Source organism: Eucalyptus grandis, chromosome 4 (genome assembly GCF_016545825.1).
Source record: "Eucalyptus grandis isolate ANBG69807.140 chromosome 4, ASM1654582v1, whole genome shotgun sequence".
NCBI lineage: Eukaryota > Viridiplantae > Streptophyta > Magnoliopsida > Myrtales > Myrtaceae > Eucalyptus > Eucalyptus grandis.
In genome coordinates, this window is record NC_052615.1 from 2,170,723 (window position 1) to 2,189,395 (window position 18,673).

Consider the following 18,673-nt stretch of genomic DNA (forward strand, 5'->3'; position numbering starts at 1 on the left):
TCTTAAACTTATTATTACTATGTCAATTCAATTTTAAATATTTTTTTTTGTTAATTCAATCATAAAAATTTTATATTTGTGTCAATTTTTATTCGACCAATTTTGGTTAACCGATATGGATAATTTTTAATAATATATTTTTCAATTTTTTTATTTGTATTATTTTCTTTATTTTTTCTTTTCTCTTTTCTTTCTCTTCTTTTCCTTTTTTTTTTTCCTATAGTGGATACCAAGGCTCCAGTAAAATAAAAAAATTCGAAAAGAATAAATATTATTAAAAATTATTCATATCAACATCAACCAAACAGTTGACCAAAATTGGTTGGATACTAAAGGTTTAGGATTGAATTGACCAAAAAAAAGTTTTAAGATTGAATTGACACAATTGCAATAGATTTAAGATTTTTTTGGTTTCTCCTAAAAATGGTGATATTGGTGGATGGATGGAGTAAGGATGGCATTGGAACTAGTTTGAGATATAGCTAACATATAGTCCTAAACTCAAACTCGATTAGTTACGAATGAAAGTCAACTCATCTCAAAGTTGTGAGCATATTAAACACAATTACTTGAACAAGAACAATTAGGAATTTATATGTTTCCGTTTATAACCCATTTTAGAACTGCTTAAAACATAACGAGCTCATATGTTTTTGTTTACTTTTAATGACTAAATACATTAATTAATAGATGAGTCAAATAGTTGCTTATATGATATTGTGTGTTTTAGAAGAAATTTGATTCATTTTGGTAATACAACTAATTGGGTTCATGTTTCGGGATATTTATGAATGAAATCTAAATCAAATCTATATGATCTTCCAAAAGGAATTTCAGACCCATCATACAATTTGAAATATAGATTACAATTATATGCCCAGGTTAGAAATCCAATTTAACCCAATCTTTATAATTCCTATGGCAGAGATGATCAATGGAATCTCTCTTTCTTGATTTGAAGTTTTATTTTTACTTGCCTTTGTAAAAATGAAAAAATAAAATAAAACAAAAGCTTTAGGAAGGTGTGTCATATTGGAAAGATTAGGGAGCCAATTTGTGCTACTTCCAAATTTCAGGGGACTTTGTGATCATTTATTTCTCTTAAAAACGAATAAAACATCCATTTTCTACTCTTGAAAATCGTGTTCATTGCACATTTTGACAGAATGGAGGGCTAGTGATCAGTAAAAGTTAAGGTGTAAATTTGTATTTAGGGGATTTTATATAATTTAATTGAAAGAAAGGGGAAAAGAGAATGAACAAAGGCGTGGCGGGCGAGTGGGAAGAAAAAAAAACTTTTATCAAAAAACCGCCCCCGTCTTTCCTTGAAATTTTTCCAAAATACTATCCGAGACCTCTCCCTTTCGTTCTGGTTCAACCATTCACATCCTGCATCTGCTCGCCTTTCTCCATCTCTCTATTTATACCGTCGCGCGCCTCTCCGGTCGTGAAAGCATTCTGTCCTTAAAGAGAGAAGGCATGGACAGACGTGGGAACCGATGGAGTGAACCCGATACGAATCGCGAGAAGGATGATGAGAGATACCGCAATAGAGATCACCGCCACCGCGGCTATGGACGAGGCCACCGGCATGGAAGGTGTGGTCACAGAGAGGAGAGAAACACTCTCCGAGAATCTCACCTTAGAGATGGGAGCTGGTCGTGTACCGAGACCGACGCACGTCATCCTGGTACGTTCAAGCTCGTCTCTTCGACGTTGCCCTACTGTCGGATGCGTGATTGGATATCGATGGGCTTGCTTTGGAATAAGAAAGTGGTTTAAATGGCCTGAAACTCTGGTTCTTTTGGTTGCTTTTGTAGAGTCATTAGCAACGCTTCCTTTTCGCATTTTGCTTTCAATTTCGTTCTACCAGTAGGATCTTTGCATGTGAATCATGTCGATTTTCCATTCTATTCACAGATATAATTATAATGTTTCAACACATTCGATATTGATTTCATTGTTTGCTCCTGATCAAGTGCATGACTGCTGCATTTAATTTTTAGCCGTGTTCTATTGGTTAAATTAGTAGTGATCGGTTCATGGTTCCCAGTTTTTTGGGAACCGTGAACTGGATCGATTGGTCCTAGAAATGGGAACTTGGTCCAATGGAACGGTCTAACACAAAGTGAAAGAGAAAGGAGCTTGAAGAATTTCTTTGTATTCACTCTGATTTGAATATATATACTTTACATGCATTTATATTCCAAAATGTAAACAATAAAAGGAAAATACAAAGATATGAAATCATTTTGAATCACCAATTGATAAATCAATTGCACAAATCATATCTCTAACACGGTCTTTTTTTTTTTCTTACTACTTGGAATCGGACCAAGATAGTGTTTTAGTTTACATTTTACTAATTTTCTTGAAGAAATAATTAAATTGTATATGTAGTTGATCCGGTCTGGTTCCTCCTTGGAATTAGGAACTAGACCCATCCAGACATCAGTTTCATTTTTAAGAACTGAGAATTGGACCGACATTTTAGAGAACCAAACCAAGTGGCCAGTTCGATCTAGTTCAAGCGGTTCCAGGTTCGGGCGATCCGTTTTGCATACTTTTAAGTTAAATGGATGGACATCTTGCAATTAAAAAAAAAAAAAAAAAAGAAGATGTCATTGTTTTCATTGTTTTATTCTGGATACTAATATGCACAATGATGGCATGACTACTGATGTTTCATTTTCACGTTTCATCAGTTTCACAACCGTAAGTACTTGAAAAAAAGAAGTATAAACAACTTTTAAGTGAGCCACACAGGGAACTTCTTGACTGAAGCCAATGTTTATTGATGTGGTTTATGTTTTCTTGACAGATATCCAGACTATTGCTGCCCGGCTGGAGTTTAACCCCGTGCTGGAGTATAATCAGGTTTCCTCAGGAAATAGGGATAAGATTTGTCCCATCAGATGCCTTGACAAAAGTGGCTCGTTGCTTGCTCTGCATGTCAGGCTTCTTGTCAATCACTTTCTTGTTACCTTTAATCCCGAAACCATCATAAGCCGCTACAATGTCGACATCAAGCCCGAGGCACCGATGAGGCACCGCCATCCTGTGAGGCTATCAAAAGCCACTCTTTATCAGATCAAGGAAAAGCTATTCTTTGACAACCACATGCAGTTTCCATTATCGGTGATTGCTAATGATGGCGAGAGGAACATTTTTAGTGCAATTCCACTGCCTTGCGGAACGTACAAGGTGAAGATATTTTCCGGTGAAGACAGGGAGGACTCATCATTCCAATGCACCATCAAGCTTGTGCACGAGTTCAACCTCCTTAAGTTGAAAGACTACTTGGCTGGAACCTTCTTGTCGTTCCCGCAGGACATATTGCGGAGCGTGAATCTAGTGATGAAGGAAAAGCCCCACTAGGCACATGATCTCAGTCGGACGGCATTTGTATCCCCTCGAGTATCAAGAGACAGACGACCTGAAGTGCGGTGTCGTGGCATTTAGAGGGTTCCAACACAGCTTGAAGCCGACCTACCAAGGCCTTGCACTGTCTCTCGATTGCTCAGCCATGGCCTTTCGAAAGAGGATGCCGGTCATCGATTTCCTCGAGGAGAATATACGTGGATTCAACATTGGTCAGTTTGCGAGGTACAGGAGGGAAGTCGAGCAGGCGCTAAAGGGGTTGACGGTCACAGTGACCCACCGCAAGACCAAACAAAAGTATACGATCATGGGACTGACTGACGAGACCACAAGTTCGATATCTTTCAGCTACGAGAGCCCTGAGGGCAAGATGAATACGATCAATCTAGCAAACTATTTCTTAGAGAAGTACAAAATAGAGATAAGGTATAGGGACATTCCTTGCCTAGATTTGAGCAAGAACAACAACAAGCAGTTTGTACCGATGGAGTTGTGCATGTTGGTCGAGGGGCAGAGGTACCCAAAAGAGAATTTGGAGAGATATGCCTCCACCTTGCTGAAGAACCTCTATTTGCCTCCCCCAAATATCAGGAAAAGTTCCATTTGCGACACGATGAGGTCGAACTCTGGACGGTGCGGGTATGCAATACTTGTTCTTTGCTAAAATTATATATCCCTATCATTGATTTTGTTAAAACTTGACATTCGATAGACAAACTACTTGGATTCTATATTCTTTTGGGTGAAATGGTTGCACAAAACGGCATAGGCTATAGAACAAAAATGGCATTTGACCGATAAAAAAAGTATAAATATATATCATAGTAAGAACCAGACTAACATAACTATGTTTTTTTTTTAATGTCTTTTGATGTTGTTACTTTCTTTAAAATGCTACTTTCGTTGCTGCAGAGACGTCAGCCGGAACTTTGGAATGGAAGTCGACTCGAACATGACGAAAGTGGTGGGACGTGTCATTGGACCTCCTGAGTTGAAACTGGCGATTCCAAATGGCAAGGTGATCAGGATAAAGGTTGATAAAGACAAATGTCATTGGAATCTAAGGGGAAAATCGGCCGTGAAGGGGAAGACGATCCAAAGATGGGTCATCGTCGATTTCAGCGCGTCGGACCAGAATTGGCTCAACTGTAAGCCGTTCATCCAAAAGCTTATCAGCCGATGCAGAAACTTGGGTATTCGGATGGAAGAACCACTTTTTATCAAGATGCCACAATGAGCGTTTTCTCCAATGTGGCTAGATTGACAGAGCTGCTAGAGGATGTCAATGATCGCGCTTGTAAAGTTGGGAGATGCCGTCCTCAATTCCTTCTTTGCGTCATGTCTAGGAGAGACATCGGCTACAAGCACCTCAAATGGATTTGCGAGATTAAAGTTGGGTTAATCACTCAGTGTTGCCTTTCGAATAAAGCAAACATGGATAAGAACGATCAATATCTAGCATATCTTGCCCTCAAGATCAATGCCAAGCTTGGAGGCAGCAACGTGGAGCTATTCAATCCATTCCCACACATCAACGACAAGGGGCATGTGATGTTCCTTGGTGCTGACGTCAACCATCCTGCCTCCCGCAACACAATCAGTCCATCATTTGCTGCAGTCGTCGGTACCATCAACTGGCCTGCTGCCAATCGCTATGCTGCAAGGGTGCGACCTCAGCTCCACCGGCAGGAGAAAATTGCCAACATCGGGGAGATGTGTCTGGAGCTCGTTGAGACATATGCCCGTCTGAATCGAGTTAGGCCTGGGAAACTTGTTTTGTTCCGCGATGGGGTGAGCGAAAGCCAATTCGATATGGTTTTGAATGAAGAATTGCGGGACTTGAAGAAGGCTTTCTCCGAGAAAGATTACAGGCCAACCATCACGATCGTTGTGGCACAGAAGCGCAACCAAACTCGTCTTTTCATGGAGGGAGATGTCGATGGGGATCCCACAAGCAACGTGCCACCAGGGACAATCCTGGACACAATAGTTGTGCATCCTTTTGAATTCGACTTCTATCTGTGCAGCCACTATGGCGGCCTCGGGACAAGCAAGCTGACCCATTACCATGTGCTCTGGGACGAGCACAAGTTTAGCTCTGATCACTTGCAGAAGTTGATTTACAGCTTATGTTTTACCTTTGCTCGATGCACCAAATCAGTATCTCTGGTCACGCCTGTGTACTATGCTGATCTTGCTGCCTATAGAGGAAGGTTGTATCACGAGTCAGTAATGGAGTGTTCTCCCAAGTCGATGGTCTCTTCATTCTTCTCAATGGCGTCCTCATCGTCCTCATTGGTTTGTTCAAATGAAAAGAGATTCTACAAGCTGCATGCTGATGTGGAGAACATGATGTTCTTCATTTGAAGTTACGCTCCCGTGTTTAGAAAAGTTCAAATTCTCCCTCCAAAAAACGTAGAGGAGACATGCTGGATATTGCCATTGCCTCTCCTCCAGAAAAGAAGCCTGTGAAAGGCTAATGAAGCCATGTTATGCAGGCGTCTCTTCTATGCATCTATTTAGGTGGAGGAGATGAAACGGCGTTCATTATTTGTCGTGCTTTATTAGGAATTTTGGTTTTTTTTTTTTTCATGTTTGTGATCCTGAAATGATTAATGCTCATCATGTGCATTGGAGGAACAGTGGGTCGAGTTATTGTCTTTATGAATTGTTTGTTGGTTACAAATCTGCGTTCCTAGGTTACTTTGTCTCCAATTTACTTTGTGCTAGTTCATGGTTACAATACAGTGCGTGTTTATAAACTAGAGATTACTTTTTTACAATTCAGTTAACTCAAGGATTATCTCTCCAATGAATTAAACATGGAAAGTTAGAATAGTTATCTAGTGAATACTCATGCATTTCAAAAAAATTGATATGAAATGCTATGATGCAGAGGTGTTCCTGCTATTAATGTGGATGCCTTTCTATACTCTAGTATTTTCTGAACTACTCTTCTAAATGCCAAATCTGTTAAATCCTACAAAGAGACTATTCTCTTACTAGTTAAAGATGGTGCTTTGCTTAGATTCAGAAGTTTACTAAATCAACAAACAAAAAGCTTTATTAGTAATATAAATCGATCTTAAGATTTTTGGTATTTATTTGAATGTTAATACTAATTAAATATTTATTGAATAAACAACTAAAAGTTTTAAAATTCACATTCGACTACACTATTCTAAAGGATTAATGAGTTCTTAAGGGTCTCTTCGTGAGGAAACTATAGTAATAATCCCTAAAATTTGGCTTAATGTGTAATGCCGTCCTTAAACTTTTAATTCGTCCAATTACTCCCTAACCTATTTTTAATTTTTCAGTTGCATCCCTAACCTTTTAATTTGTTCAATCTAATCCTTCAAATTTCCAACTACTCTTATTAAGTTGATATTTCTACTATTTTGTAACTAAGTGATTTAATAAGGATATTTACAAATAATATTAATATACTTTTAGATATATTTATGCATATCAATTTAAATCTCGTTCTATATTTTAATCTAACTCACGTTCCTAATTTTTCAAGTTCAATAATCTAAATCATATTAATAAATTTGAGACTGATAAAAATTGTAATTGTACAATTAGGCTTAAAATAGTAGGAATGTTGGCGCATACAACTCTAGATGAGTTTTATGATCTAAAATTTACTTAAATTGAACTATTATAATATTTATAAAGACCAAAAAGTTAAAAAGGTAACAAAAAGATATCTTATTTTTTCTTTATTTAGGAAAAGAATTGAAATGAAAATATATTCTAAAATTTGGGCATTAGTGTAGTTATGAAAAGTTGTGAAGAATACTAAAAATCTAATTTGACTTTGTCATAAAAAGTTATGGGATTAGATTGAACAGATTGAAAATTTAGGAACCACACTGAACATTTAGAAATAATTTAAGGACCACATTGAATGAATTACAAGTCCAATAACAACATTGCACAATGCATCAAATTTTAGGTACTATTAGTGTCAATTTGCCTTCCAAAAAAAAATAAAGAAAATGGTAAGAATTGCACAAAGTCCCCTCAAACTTTAGTAGTAGTATATGATTAAATTTTCAATCGCTATGGCACCGCCTTGATGAACCTACATTTTGTTACCGTTGTTTATCCTTTGTCATTCTTCATTGACAGTGAAATGCACGTGATTTTTGAAGGAGGAGACTACTTTTTTTTATTATTTTATTGAAAAGGATAAATTATATAAAATTCCTTTAAACTTTAGAAATGGAATATATCAATCCCCCAAATTCTATAGAAGTGTATGTTTCTTCAATTCTTTTATATCGAATAAAATGAAAAGAGAGAGATAGAGATTTAGGGTACTAGGGACATTATTGCTGCCTACATTGTCGAAGTATAAGATAGATATCCAAAAAGAAGCATCTTCAAAAGCAGTTGACATTAAATTTGTCGATTGTAGCAACCGGAGCTTTTTTTTTTATAAGACTTTGCTTTTATAAAAATTATCGCTTCTTTTGGCGACATCATAGTGATATAGGTGGACGGGTGGAGTGAAATGACATGGGAACACGTTTGAACATTGTTCTTGAAACTCTGTTTCGCCGAAATGGGATCCGCAACCAAATACTTTTCACCGAATGATTTTTAGGTTTATATTTTGAGGAGACGAGTTTTGTGGCGATACCGGACACTGTATCAATGGAACACAAGGAACATGTATGCTCTAATGAAATTTAATCAATGCTGAAGCTGATGACATAAAAAGTTTTGCCAAAATTTAATCGACGGCAAAATGTGATGACATAAAGATAGAATGCCAAAAGTTATTCGACGATGACAATTTGAAAACTACAACTAAGATACACATCAGAATTTAATCAACAATGAGATATTTAAAACCACAGGTAAGGTACAAAAATTGAAAGATAATTAAAAGGTACAAGAATTGAAAGATAAGAGGTTTTTTGTTGGATGGTCATGGTCGTTTTACATAGATTGTCTATATAAAGCATACAATCCATGTATAAACAATCATTGAATTTAAAAAGATAACTTCACAATCATATCTTCAAAAGAAAAAAAAAACTTCTTAATTATCTAAAAGAGCTTAAATATCTAAAAATATCGCTATCAAACAGTTACACGTCGAAATCGATGACTTCATCCCAATAAGTGATATTTGCTATCAATAACTTTTTTGGTTATCGATAATGCTCTTCAAATTGTGGACACTTATCTAAAAGAGCTTTCATATTCAAAAATATTGCTAATAAATAGTTACATCAGGTTGTCGAATGTTCTTTTCATGGATTACTTTTGTTGTTCAACAAACTCTACTCTCATCGACTAAGTCTATCACTAATCAATAATAACCAAAGGTTGGTCATTTTTTGGCATAAACAAATTCTAACCCGATTACTCCCAAATGAAAGTGGAACTCTTCTCAAAGTTGAGAGCATATTAAGTATACTTACTTGAATAACAATAATAAGTGATTTATACGTTTCTATTTAACCTGTTTTACACCTTCCTAAAATATTACTAGTTTATATGTTTCGTTTAAATCATTAAATGCATTAATTTATAGAAAATTTCAAAAGCCTCTAAAGTTCATGCTCCACGATTCCCACATACTTGACGCCAAGCCCTTCGAAATGCAGAGTTCAGTGTATTTTCCCGACAAAGAATTGTTCCGACAGAGAAATGTGTCTCCTGATTCAAATCCTGCACTTGTTTGTTTCAATTGATGCAGTGACTAGAATGCCGTTGAGGTTGCTCAATAATCTTAATGTGTCGTGTGCTAGACCCACTTGAGCCTAACATATTGATAGGACCTGCTAGTATTTTTTAACTTTGCCAAGTTAAAGAAATGTCCGGCTGCTCACAGTTCAAATTTGATTTTTCTCTTGAACCAGAAGAGAAGAACAAACGCGAACAATGACCGATCATCCATTAGAAGAGCGGTGCATGCATCCTTCTCGTATTGTATGCTTACATATTTTCCTTTGGTGCATTTCAGCTGGATCACTAGTTTCTCATTTTGCAGTTTTTACTTGATCTTGGTTAGGGCTTTTCTTTTTCTTGGTTTTTTGTTTACTTTTGGTGTTATGCTCCGTGCTCCTTAGATAGACTCTTCAGAAGAATGGCAGCCTTTCAAGAACTTAGGATAGCTTTTAGAGGATCTAGTGATTCAATCACTAAAAGTGCATAAATTAAGATCGATATGGAACTCGAATAGATCAAAAGCTAAAGACATGTACATGTGCCAAAATCCAGTGAGAGAAGAAATTTTAGATTAGCATATATGAATGGAGTACCTCTTAGTTGATAACGGGGTTGCACTTGGTTAGACAGAACCTGGCAATGGAAACATTAGTCTGGACTATGTAACCTAAAACTGGATGCTATGGGGATATCTCTCACCTCGATGCTCTGATGCAGATGATGACGTCAAACATAGGACAAAAAGGAGGTATGGAAGATAAAATTTTCCTTCTTCACCGTGTTATTGATTTTTTTGTTGAAGAAAGTGCATTAAGATACATCAGAACCCCTGTCTACTCATTATTGGTCGCTTGTTCTGGAATGGATTGTGTTGCAGAGCGAGGAGTACACTTTGGAGGATGATTCACGAGGAGAGGAAAATGAAGCACACTTGGAAGTAAGATGTTATATTAAAGTTTCAACCAGAAGCATTATCATACGATGCAAAATGCAAGCTGATGTGACCAGATAAAGCTATGTGAGCATTGCTGCTTTTGTTACTCGAGGAAAGTACTAAGATCTTCTACATGGAATAAGATCTGTCACTCAATGAAATAGTTGTTGAGATATGGATAATTGTGAGCTACACATTGCATAAAATCAAATGAGTTCTGTCCCTCAAATGTTCTTGACATGGTTGTGCATACTAGAGATAATATCTTCATGTAGCATTTAGACTTAGCCAAAGGCAAAACATCCAGCACCAGTTTATGCGATGCCTGAAAGGTCCTGTTGTTGATCATCTAAGAGTGTACTGATGAATAGATGGTGAATGACTAAAGAGGAGTCATCAGTTCCATCTAGACCAAAGTAAAACCATGAGCAGATCTAGCCTGTTGATAACTTTTTAGATTTCATAAATAAATATGCTCGCATGGGAAGATGGGGCACTGATCGGATACATCATACATGCACGGCAAATACAAATATGGTTCCAGGAGGTTTTTCCAGAGGATGGAGCAATGATGAGTCGACATGCGGTGATGCATTTTCAGTTTTCGGCACTTAATAGAATTATCAGACATGTCCTTACATTCATAAAGAATGGTTAATACTACGAAAAACTTCAAATTGGTATACCTGTGATAAATTTACTCTCATTAGTTTTCATTAAATTTTACCGTCAAGTTATGGAGTTATAAGACATGTGGTAGTTGATGAGTGTATTAATTTGAGGTTTTACTTTTCACTTATCATAGATACTGTTTTATACTTTTTTGAGGGGATAAGCATACTATCAGTGCCAAAAGTTATGTACGGCGCTCACTTTGGTGCCAAAAATTTCCGTCGGGTCACTTAAGTGCCAAATCGGAGAAAAAACAATCACTTTGGTGCCACCGACAAGAGATTCCAGTTAGATTAATTACGTGGCTTTTATATTTAAAAAAGAAATTGCTCAACTTTTAAACGACGTCATTTTCCATCCTCTTCAAGAAACGACGTCATTTTGCCGTTATACGTGGACATCCTCGCAAAAAAAAAAAAAAAAAAAAAAACACTGTACAGCTCATACGTGGATTGAAATTAGGGTTAGGGTTTCTTCTTCACCACTTTGCCACCGTCGCTCAGCCACCATTGTAGCTGCTTGACGAGGTGAGCGAGGAGAGAATGAGATTGTTGCTCAAGCAAGAAGTGGCAGGAAGAATAGGAGGCGAGGGTGGAGGAGGAGGAGGAGGAGGAAGAGGGGTCAAAGGTGCCATTACTGGTGCGCCGCTGCTAGTGCTGTTGCTAGTGCTGCTACTACTGTTGCTGGTGCCATTCGCTGCTGGTGTTGTGAAGAAGACGAGATGCCCCCGCCCTCTCTCTCTCTCTCTCTCTCTCTCAATTTGGGGATTTAGGGTTTCGATTCGGGGAAAGAAGCCGAACAACGTCGTTTTGTGGTTTAGATACTGACTGTACTCTTCGGCGAGTCACATCAGCTTCAAAAATTAATAAAAAAAAATACCACGTCGGATTTCCGGTCAATCTGATCGGAGTTAGCACTAAAATGATCATTTTTCAAATTTTTTGGCACTTAAATAATCCGACAAAAACTTTTGACACCAAAGTGAGCGCCGTAAACAACTTTTGGCACCGATAATGTAGTTTCCCCGAGGTATTAATCCAACTTAAGGGAAGCTAATAGAAGGTCAATTTGTCACAAATAAGATTTTTGGTGGAAATTATCATAAGTGTACAAATTTAAGATTTTTGGTGGTATTAATCCTATAAAGAAAGTTACATACCTCTCCTACTATCCTTGTTGCCATGCTCGATAATGTGACTTCGACTCCCATGTGCACTCCCCCGCCCCCCTTCTTCTCTTGTCCGTCCAGCCAAGAGGTCGCCGCCCATGTCGATTTGCTCACGTGAAGGTCGTTAGTGTCTGTCGACAACTCTAGATCTCTGGTCACGCGAGTCCAGCGACCTCCGGTGCAAGTGAATTAAGAAAGACCACAACCTCCATGACCAACCTCCGCCGAGTCGTAAGAGAGAGGAAGTTCATTGGCAGCGACCTCCGTGCTTGCTCCGGTTCGATGGTAGTAGTGACAGTGTCGCGAGGCGCAATGATGAGTCCCACATTTTGTGGTGGGGATGGGCACCATTGGAGAGAAATTTCATGATTTTACTTAGATTTTTTTAACTCATGAAAAATTCCAAAATGATACTTTATGATAAATTTATCTCAAATTAATTTTTTAAATACCAAAAACCATAAATTAATATATTTGTGACAAATTTACATTTTATAATTTTATTAAATTGGATTAATATCACAAAAAATCATAAAATAGTAAACTTGTGATAAAAGATAAAACCCCAAATTATTATATCCACAACTATCATTCATGTGTCTAATTTGATGATCAATTTAATGAAAACTAATATATGGTAAAAATTGATTATAAATGTATATCAATTTTGAATTTTTTTTTTGGAAAAAATAGTTTGATGTAAATTTATTATAAATTTAACATATTAAGGTTTTTTGTGGTAAAAAAATTAGTTTGAAGTAAATTTGTTATAGATGCACTATTTTGGGGTTTTTTTGGTATTTAGTATTTTTTAAATGAGTATGAGCATCTCTCTTTCACAGTGTCTATTTGGTTCATAACTATGAGCGACATAGTAGCCCTAATCAATTTTTCTCTTGCAAAAGCATCTCAATAATTTTAACAGAATAAGACGGAAAATTTAAAAAAAATGATTAACGAATTTGTCGAGGAACAAAAGAATTAAAAATTCAAAATGTGACTAACCCTGCTTTGCTCGGCGAAGATCCCCATCCGTCGCCCCGCCCTTGCCCGTTCCTCAGGAGATTGTGAGTTACGGGGTGAAACGAAACTGAACTTTTGTTTTGTTATACAGTTGTTTACCCTTTATCCAATTTTACCATTGACATTTGATTTTTTAAGGGAGCTTTATCCCATTTTACTATTGGCATGTGATTTTTCAAGGAGAAAACTACTCTCTTTTTTTTGGATGTCTTTTTTTAGGAAAAGATAAATTGACACAACATCCCTTTGAACTTTAGAGGTGGTATTCATTATTCAACCAAATTTAGAGAAATGCATGTTTCTTCAATTTCTTGTCATATAAGAAAAAGTAAAAAGAGAGATGGAAATTAGAGCTGCAAAGCTAACTAGTGACTATTGAGTCGAAGTATGGAGATTAAATTCTGAGAAGAAACATCTTCAAAAAGTAGTGGATATTTAGATTTGTCAATTGTAACAACCAAATAGAATATATATATATATATATATATATATATATATATTTTTTTTTTTTTTTCTTCAGATTTCGAGTATATAAATTTTGTTTTCAATAGGACAGTCCCTTCTTCAGGCAACATGACGGTGATTTTGGTGGATGGGTGGAGTGGAGATGACATTGGAATTAGTTTGAGATAGCCTACACTGTCTAAACTCGACTCTAATTACTTTTGAATGAAAGTCGAACTCATCTCAAACTTGAGAACATATTAAATACTCTTTCTTTAATAAAATAATAAGGAATTTATATGTTTCTTTTTAAGCTGTTGTGCACCTTCCTAAAACATAATGAATTTTGTACGTTTTTGTTTACTTTTAGTGACAGAAAACATTAATTCCTAGATGAGTAAGATAGTTACTTAAATGATATCGTGTGATTTAGAAGAAAATTGATTCTTTTCGGTAATATAACTAGTTGGGATTGCATTCCAGGATATTTGTCAACGAAATCTAAATCAAACCTATTTGATTTGCTAAAAAACAATTTCAGACCCATCTTGAAATTTGAAAACCATATGCCTAGGTTTGAACTTTTCAAACTATAACTACCGCCCCCGGGTTTGAACTTGTTAAACTTGCTTTTATAAAAACAATGGAAAAAAAAGTTTGGGAAGATATGTCGTATTGGAAAGATTAGGGAGCCAATTTGTGCTACTTAAATTTCAGGGGACTTTGTAATTAATTATTTCTCATGAAGAAACGAATAAAACATCCATTTTCTACTCTTGAAAATCGTGTTCATTGCAATTTTACGGAATGGACGGACAGCGATCGGTAAAAGTTAAGGTGTAAATTCTTATTTAGGGGATTTTGTATAAATTAATCAAAAGGAACGGAAAAAGAGAATGAACAAAGGCGTGGTGGAAGAGAGTGGGAAGACGTGGGTGGTTTTCTCAAAAGAAAGTAAACACGATTCCTTCATTAGCAAGCATTTCGCTTCATCAAACTCCCTCTGTAAAGCAAAAGATTCAAAAACTTATTGAAGAAGAAAAAGAAAGTCCAAAAGGATGCATTTGGTAGCGTTTTTATTTTTTATTTTTTCATTCTTTTTATTTTCAAAACAAAAATAATAAAATTTATTTGTATACGTATGTTGATTTTTTATTCCCTAAAATAAATAGTGATCAGAGAATAGATTTAGAATAGAAAAAATAAGTAAAAAAAGAAAATTTAATTTTTGTTCACAAGAACAAAAGGAGAAACGAGACAATTTTAGAGAAACAAACTCAGTGTAACCTAATGCTTGCCTTTACATATTCGACACAAGGTTGGAATGAGACCCAAATATGGGATCTCCTAACCCGATTCGAATCCCTATTTTTCCCAAATAAAAAATAAAAATATTGAAAATTTAGGAAAAAATTTACAAATTAGATTTTGAGTAGTTTTACTAAATTTTAATCTTATTTCTAGTTTAGAATAAGTTTAGCATAAAAAATGTGAAAAGCTTTTGATAAAAATTGGATCAAAATTGAATAAGTTTGCTTTATTATATGAATTTTTTAATATCGTTTTCTTTTAAAGATAATGCTAGGTCATGACAGCTTGGCGACTTCAATTAGAGAAGATATCTTCTTCCTTTTACAATTTTGTTTAAATGAATATTAGATGGCTTTAAACAAGTCTTTTGCATTACCATTTATCTTGTATTTATAGCACTCAAATAAGCTTGTGCACCATGGATTTCCGATGTCATTTGTTTGAAGGTTTTATGACTTTGTGCAAATAAGCACACCAACTTTAAGATTGTGTCCATCCTTACTTGTTTTGTCCTTCCCCATTCCACAAAGTGTCGTTTGCTCTTCTTCTTGCAACTAGAAAAGTTCAAAAGGTTAATATACCTATTTATTGTAATGCCCAAAGATTTACTGCCAACCTCCTCATATTCTAAGTTATAAACTAGTGGGAACCTCTGCTATCATTTCCAACCATTTATCTTTGACCAACTATTATGTTGGATTTTCTTAAACCATAATAGAATATCTCAATTAGTTAAATATTTACAAGAGTCCAATGTTATCCAAACATTAATTGTTAAGTCTCCATTGACACTTTTATAATTAAATGAAAAAAAATGGAAATAAAAATTTTAAGGGTCATACTAAATACATTTTTTTCTTTTTTATTTTGAATATAAAAATTTTTTATAGTTACAAAATGTGTTTTTCTATTTAGAAACTCGTCTAGGGAACATAAATATAAAAACTATTTTTGAATAGAATTAATCTGAGGAACAAAAATGTCACACCCGAAACTGATTTTATCAAAAAACTGCCCATGTCTTTTCTTGAAATTTTTTTATTGTTAAATTTTGATCGATCTTTGTAAAATCTTAGAATAATCTAGGGAAGTCAACGTGTGGGAAACACGATTTCTTCGTTCGCAAGCATTTTGCTTTATCATACTCCTGCTGTAAGGCAAAAGAGTTGATAACTTATCGAAGAAGAAAAAGAAAGTTTAGGCAGTGAAAAGCATCAACACATTCAAGTTGGAGACTTGTTGGTAAGGGCGTTTAGAACCGAACCAAATCCGAATCAACACATTCAAGTTAAAGACTTGTTCGTAAAGGCGTTCAAACCAAAATCGAAACCGAAACAAACCGAAGAAAAAATTTGTGCATTTTTGGTTCGGATAATAAGTAAAAGAATTTGGTTAGTCGATCGTTCGATTCAAATCAAATTTCGGTTTTTTCTTTTTTCTCCTCCACTCACTGAACTAATTCATTCCTGCTCTCCTCCCGCTCACTTCTCTCTTTTCAAGCTTTTTGGCTTTATTCTCCCTCTCCCTCTGTCTTCGCACCATAACTATCCTGCTCTCATCTACCTCACTCTCTCTCGCTTTTCCTTTTTTCCTTTATTCTCTCTCTTCCTCCACCCTCACAGCATTTTCATCTCAAAAAAAGTGACAACATAAATTTCAATACATTTTCATCTCTTTCGCAATCTCATTATTACCAGTTATAACTTCACTCCATCCTCCCCTCTGTAAAGCCCTAGAAATCGATCCCTCTCTTCTCTATCTGCCCTTCTCCCTCCGTCGATCCACCCAATCCAGCCCTCGATTTCTCCATCTTCGGCACATTGAGCGCGTCATCTTTCTACTCTACCGGCTCGAGCATCGCGTTTTGCCGAGTGCTTGATTTCGGGACTATGGTTACCCCATGAGTGAGGGAGAGAGGAACTGGAGAGGTCCGATCAGGCTGACAGGATTCGGGGTCTTGTAAATGGTGAATCCGCAGGGTGAAAGACGATGCCTCTGTCCAATGGGAAGGGGACGGTGCGAATGGAAGAAGAAGCGCAAAAAAAAAAAAAAAGAAGAGGAAAATCGAAAACCAAACCGATAGCTGCGTTTTCAATTCGGTTCGGTTCGGTCCGGTCGTGTTGTGTTTTGGTTCGGAGCAAACACACATCAAAATGGTTCGGTTCGGTTTCCTATAAATCCAACCGAACCATTGACACCCACTTACCTAAAGTCTTACAAAGGAATTGATGAAGCTGCGTGAAAACTTCCGTCGGCTCTCCTATAAATAGGCGAGACAAACCAAGGAATTGTCTAGGAGTTCTTGGAACTTGTCAATCTCTCTCCTCCGTTTCCTAGAACTCTCCCTTCTCTAGATTCTTCTAGCAAAATCCATCATTGACTATAGAAATCTAGTTGTTAGGAAAATTCTTCGAATGATGTTGAAAGTCGGGAACTCTCCTATAAATAGAGCGAGACAAGAAGTCAAGGGGTGTGTGGGTGTGTGTGTACTTGAAGAGTGTGCTATGTATGCACGGGAGTGAGAGAAATTGTGTTGAGTTGTCTGAGTATTGTATGTGGTGTGAGAAAATATTCTAATAGTGAAAGTTATATTTTGTTAATTATATTTGTACCACGTTTCCGCAAGGTTCAACAAGTGGTATCAGAGCAGGTCGTCGGAGGCCGTGCGAAGACAGTGGTCGGGGACCATTGTAAGTGAGCAAGGTGATCAGGGATCGTCGAGCGAAGGAGCGAAGGACGTCGAAGTTCTGCCAGTGCACAATCTGGGATTGTGAAGTTGGTTGGTCCGGGACCAGGCTTACTTGGTATAGTGCGGGGCATTATACTCAAGTCACCATGGTGGATTTCTCGAGTCCAAGAACGGGATGGAGAAGCTCAATGACTTTAATTATAATAATTGGAGTACCCGCATGCGGTATTATTTGCTTGGACAAGATTTATGGGATATTGTTGGCGGCAACAACACCACACCACCCACAAATGATAGTGATTTAAGAAAGTGGAACGTCAAGTCGTAAGGCTCTTTACGTTCTTGCTGTGACTGTTGATGATGAATTATTGCAACACATAAAGAGTGCGAAGACCCCAAAGGAGGCCTGGGATAACTTGGCGACGCTATTTGCGAGGACAAACGATGCCAAGTTACAATACCTAGAGAACGAGCTCCTCTCAATCTCGCAACAAAGTATGACGGTAAGTCAATACTTTTCTAAAGTTAAATCTATTTGCGAAGAAATTTCAAAATTAGATCCCGAGAATGCCATCTCTCGAGACAAGAATGAGAAAAATAATAATTCACGGGTTAAGGCCAGAATATAATGGTATTGTTACGGCCACCCGTGGATGGGCAAATGAGCCAACTCTAACTGAGTTGGAAAATATATTGGCCAATCAAGAGGCCTTAGATAAACAAATGCCTAAGGTCTCAATTAAGGAGGATGAAAGTGCCCTCTTCAGTAATAAAAGAGGGTTCAAGGGCCGAATAGAAATAGAGCAGGTGCAAGAGATGGCAAACCATGGAAAAATCATGGAGATTGGTGGAGGCAACCCGAAAAGAAGGGTTATCAGCCGTGGGAGCTCGTCAAGATTGTGATGACGACAACGACGAAGATAAGAGCAACAAAAGGCGTAGCAAACGGTGCTACGTTTGTGGCAAGGTAGGACATATTGCCAGATTTTGTTGGTATAGGCGAGAAGAAGGAAATGTCGTCACTACTTGTAAGAAGGAGATTGAAAGCAAAGAAGAATGGGACTTTCAAGTGCCTATTGCAATGAAGGAACGAGAAGAGCTTGCAACAGTTTGTATAGTTGAGTTGGATAATTCGACAGGTTCCATCACGATCCCGAGAAGAGAAGCAATTGAAGATGAAGCCATCCATCCTAGCCTTTGAATGGAGGGAGACAATTAAAGAATAAAAACAATTTCAGCACGGCTACTATATCACACAAGTCCTTGTTCTCCAATAACTTATCCTCCCATAAGTTGCACCACTTTCAGACTTCTCCATAGAAATCTAGTTGTTAGGCAATAATAAAATAATACTTCTAGA

The 18,673-nt window shown here is 36.8% G+C and overlaps 1 protein-coding gene across 1 annotated transcript; it reads left to right on the forward strand.

Moving 5' to 3' along the window:
- The first annotated feature begins 1,356 nt into the window (after positions 1–1,356).
- Positions 1,357–5,840, forward strand: LOC104442472 (protein argonaute 2). Its single transcript, XM_018872765.2, is given in 4 exon segments — positions 1,357–1,690; positions 2,822–4,020; positions 4,294–4,598; positions 4,601–5,840. Coding segments are annotated over 3 exon segments (2,091 nt in total). The 5' UTR covers positions 1,357–1,690; positions 2,822–3,382; the 3' UTR covers positions 5,749–5,840.
- Positions 5,841–18,673: the final 12,833 nt, after the last annotated feature.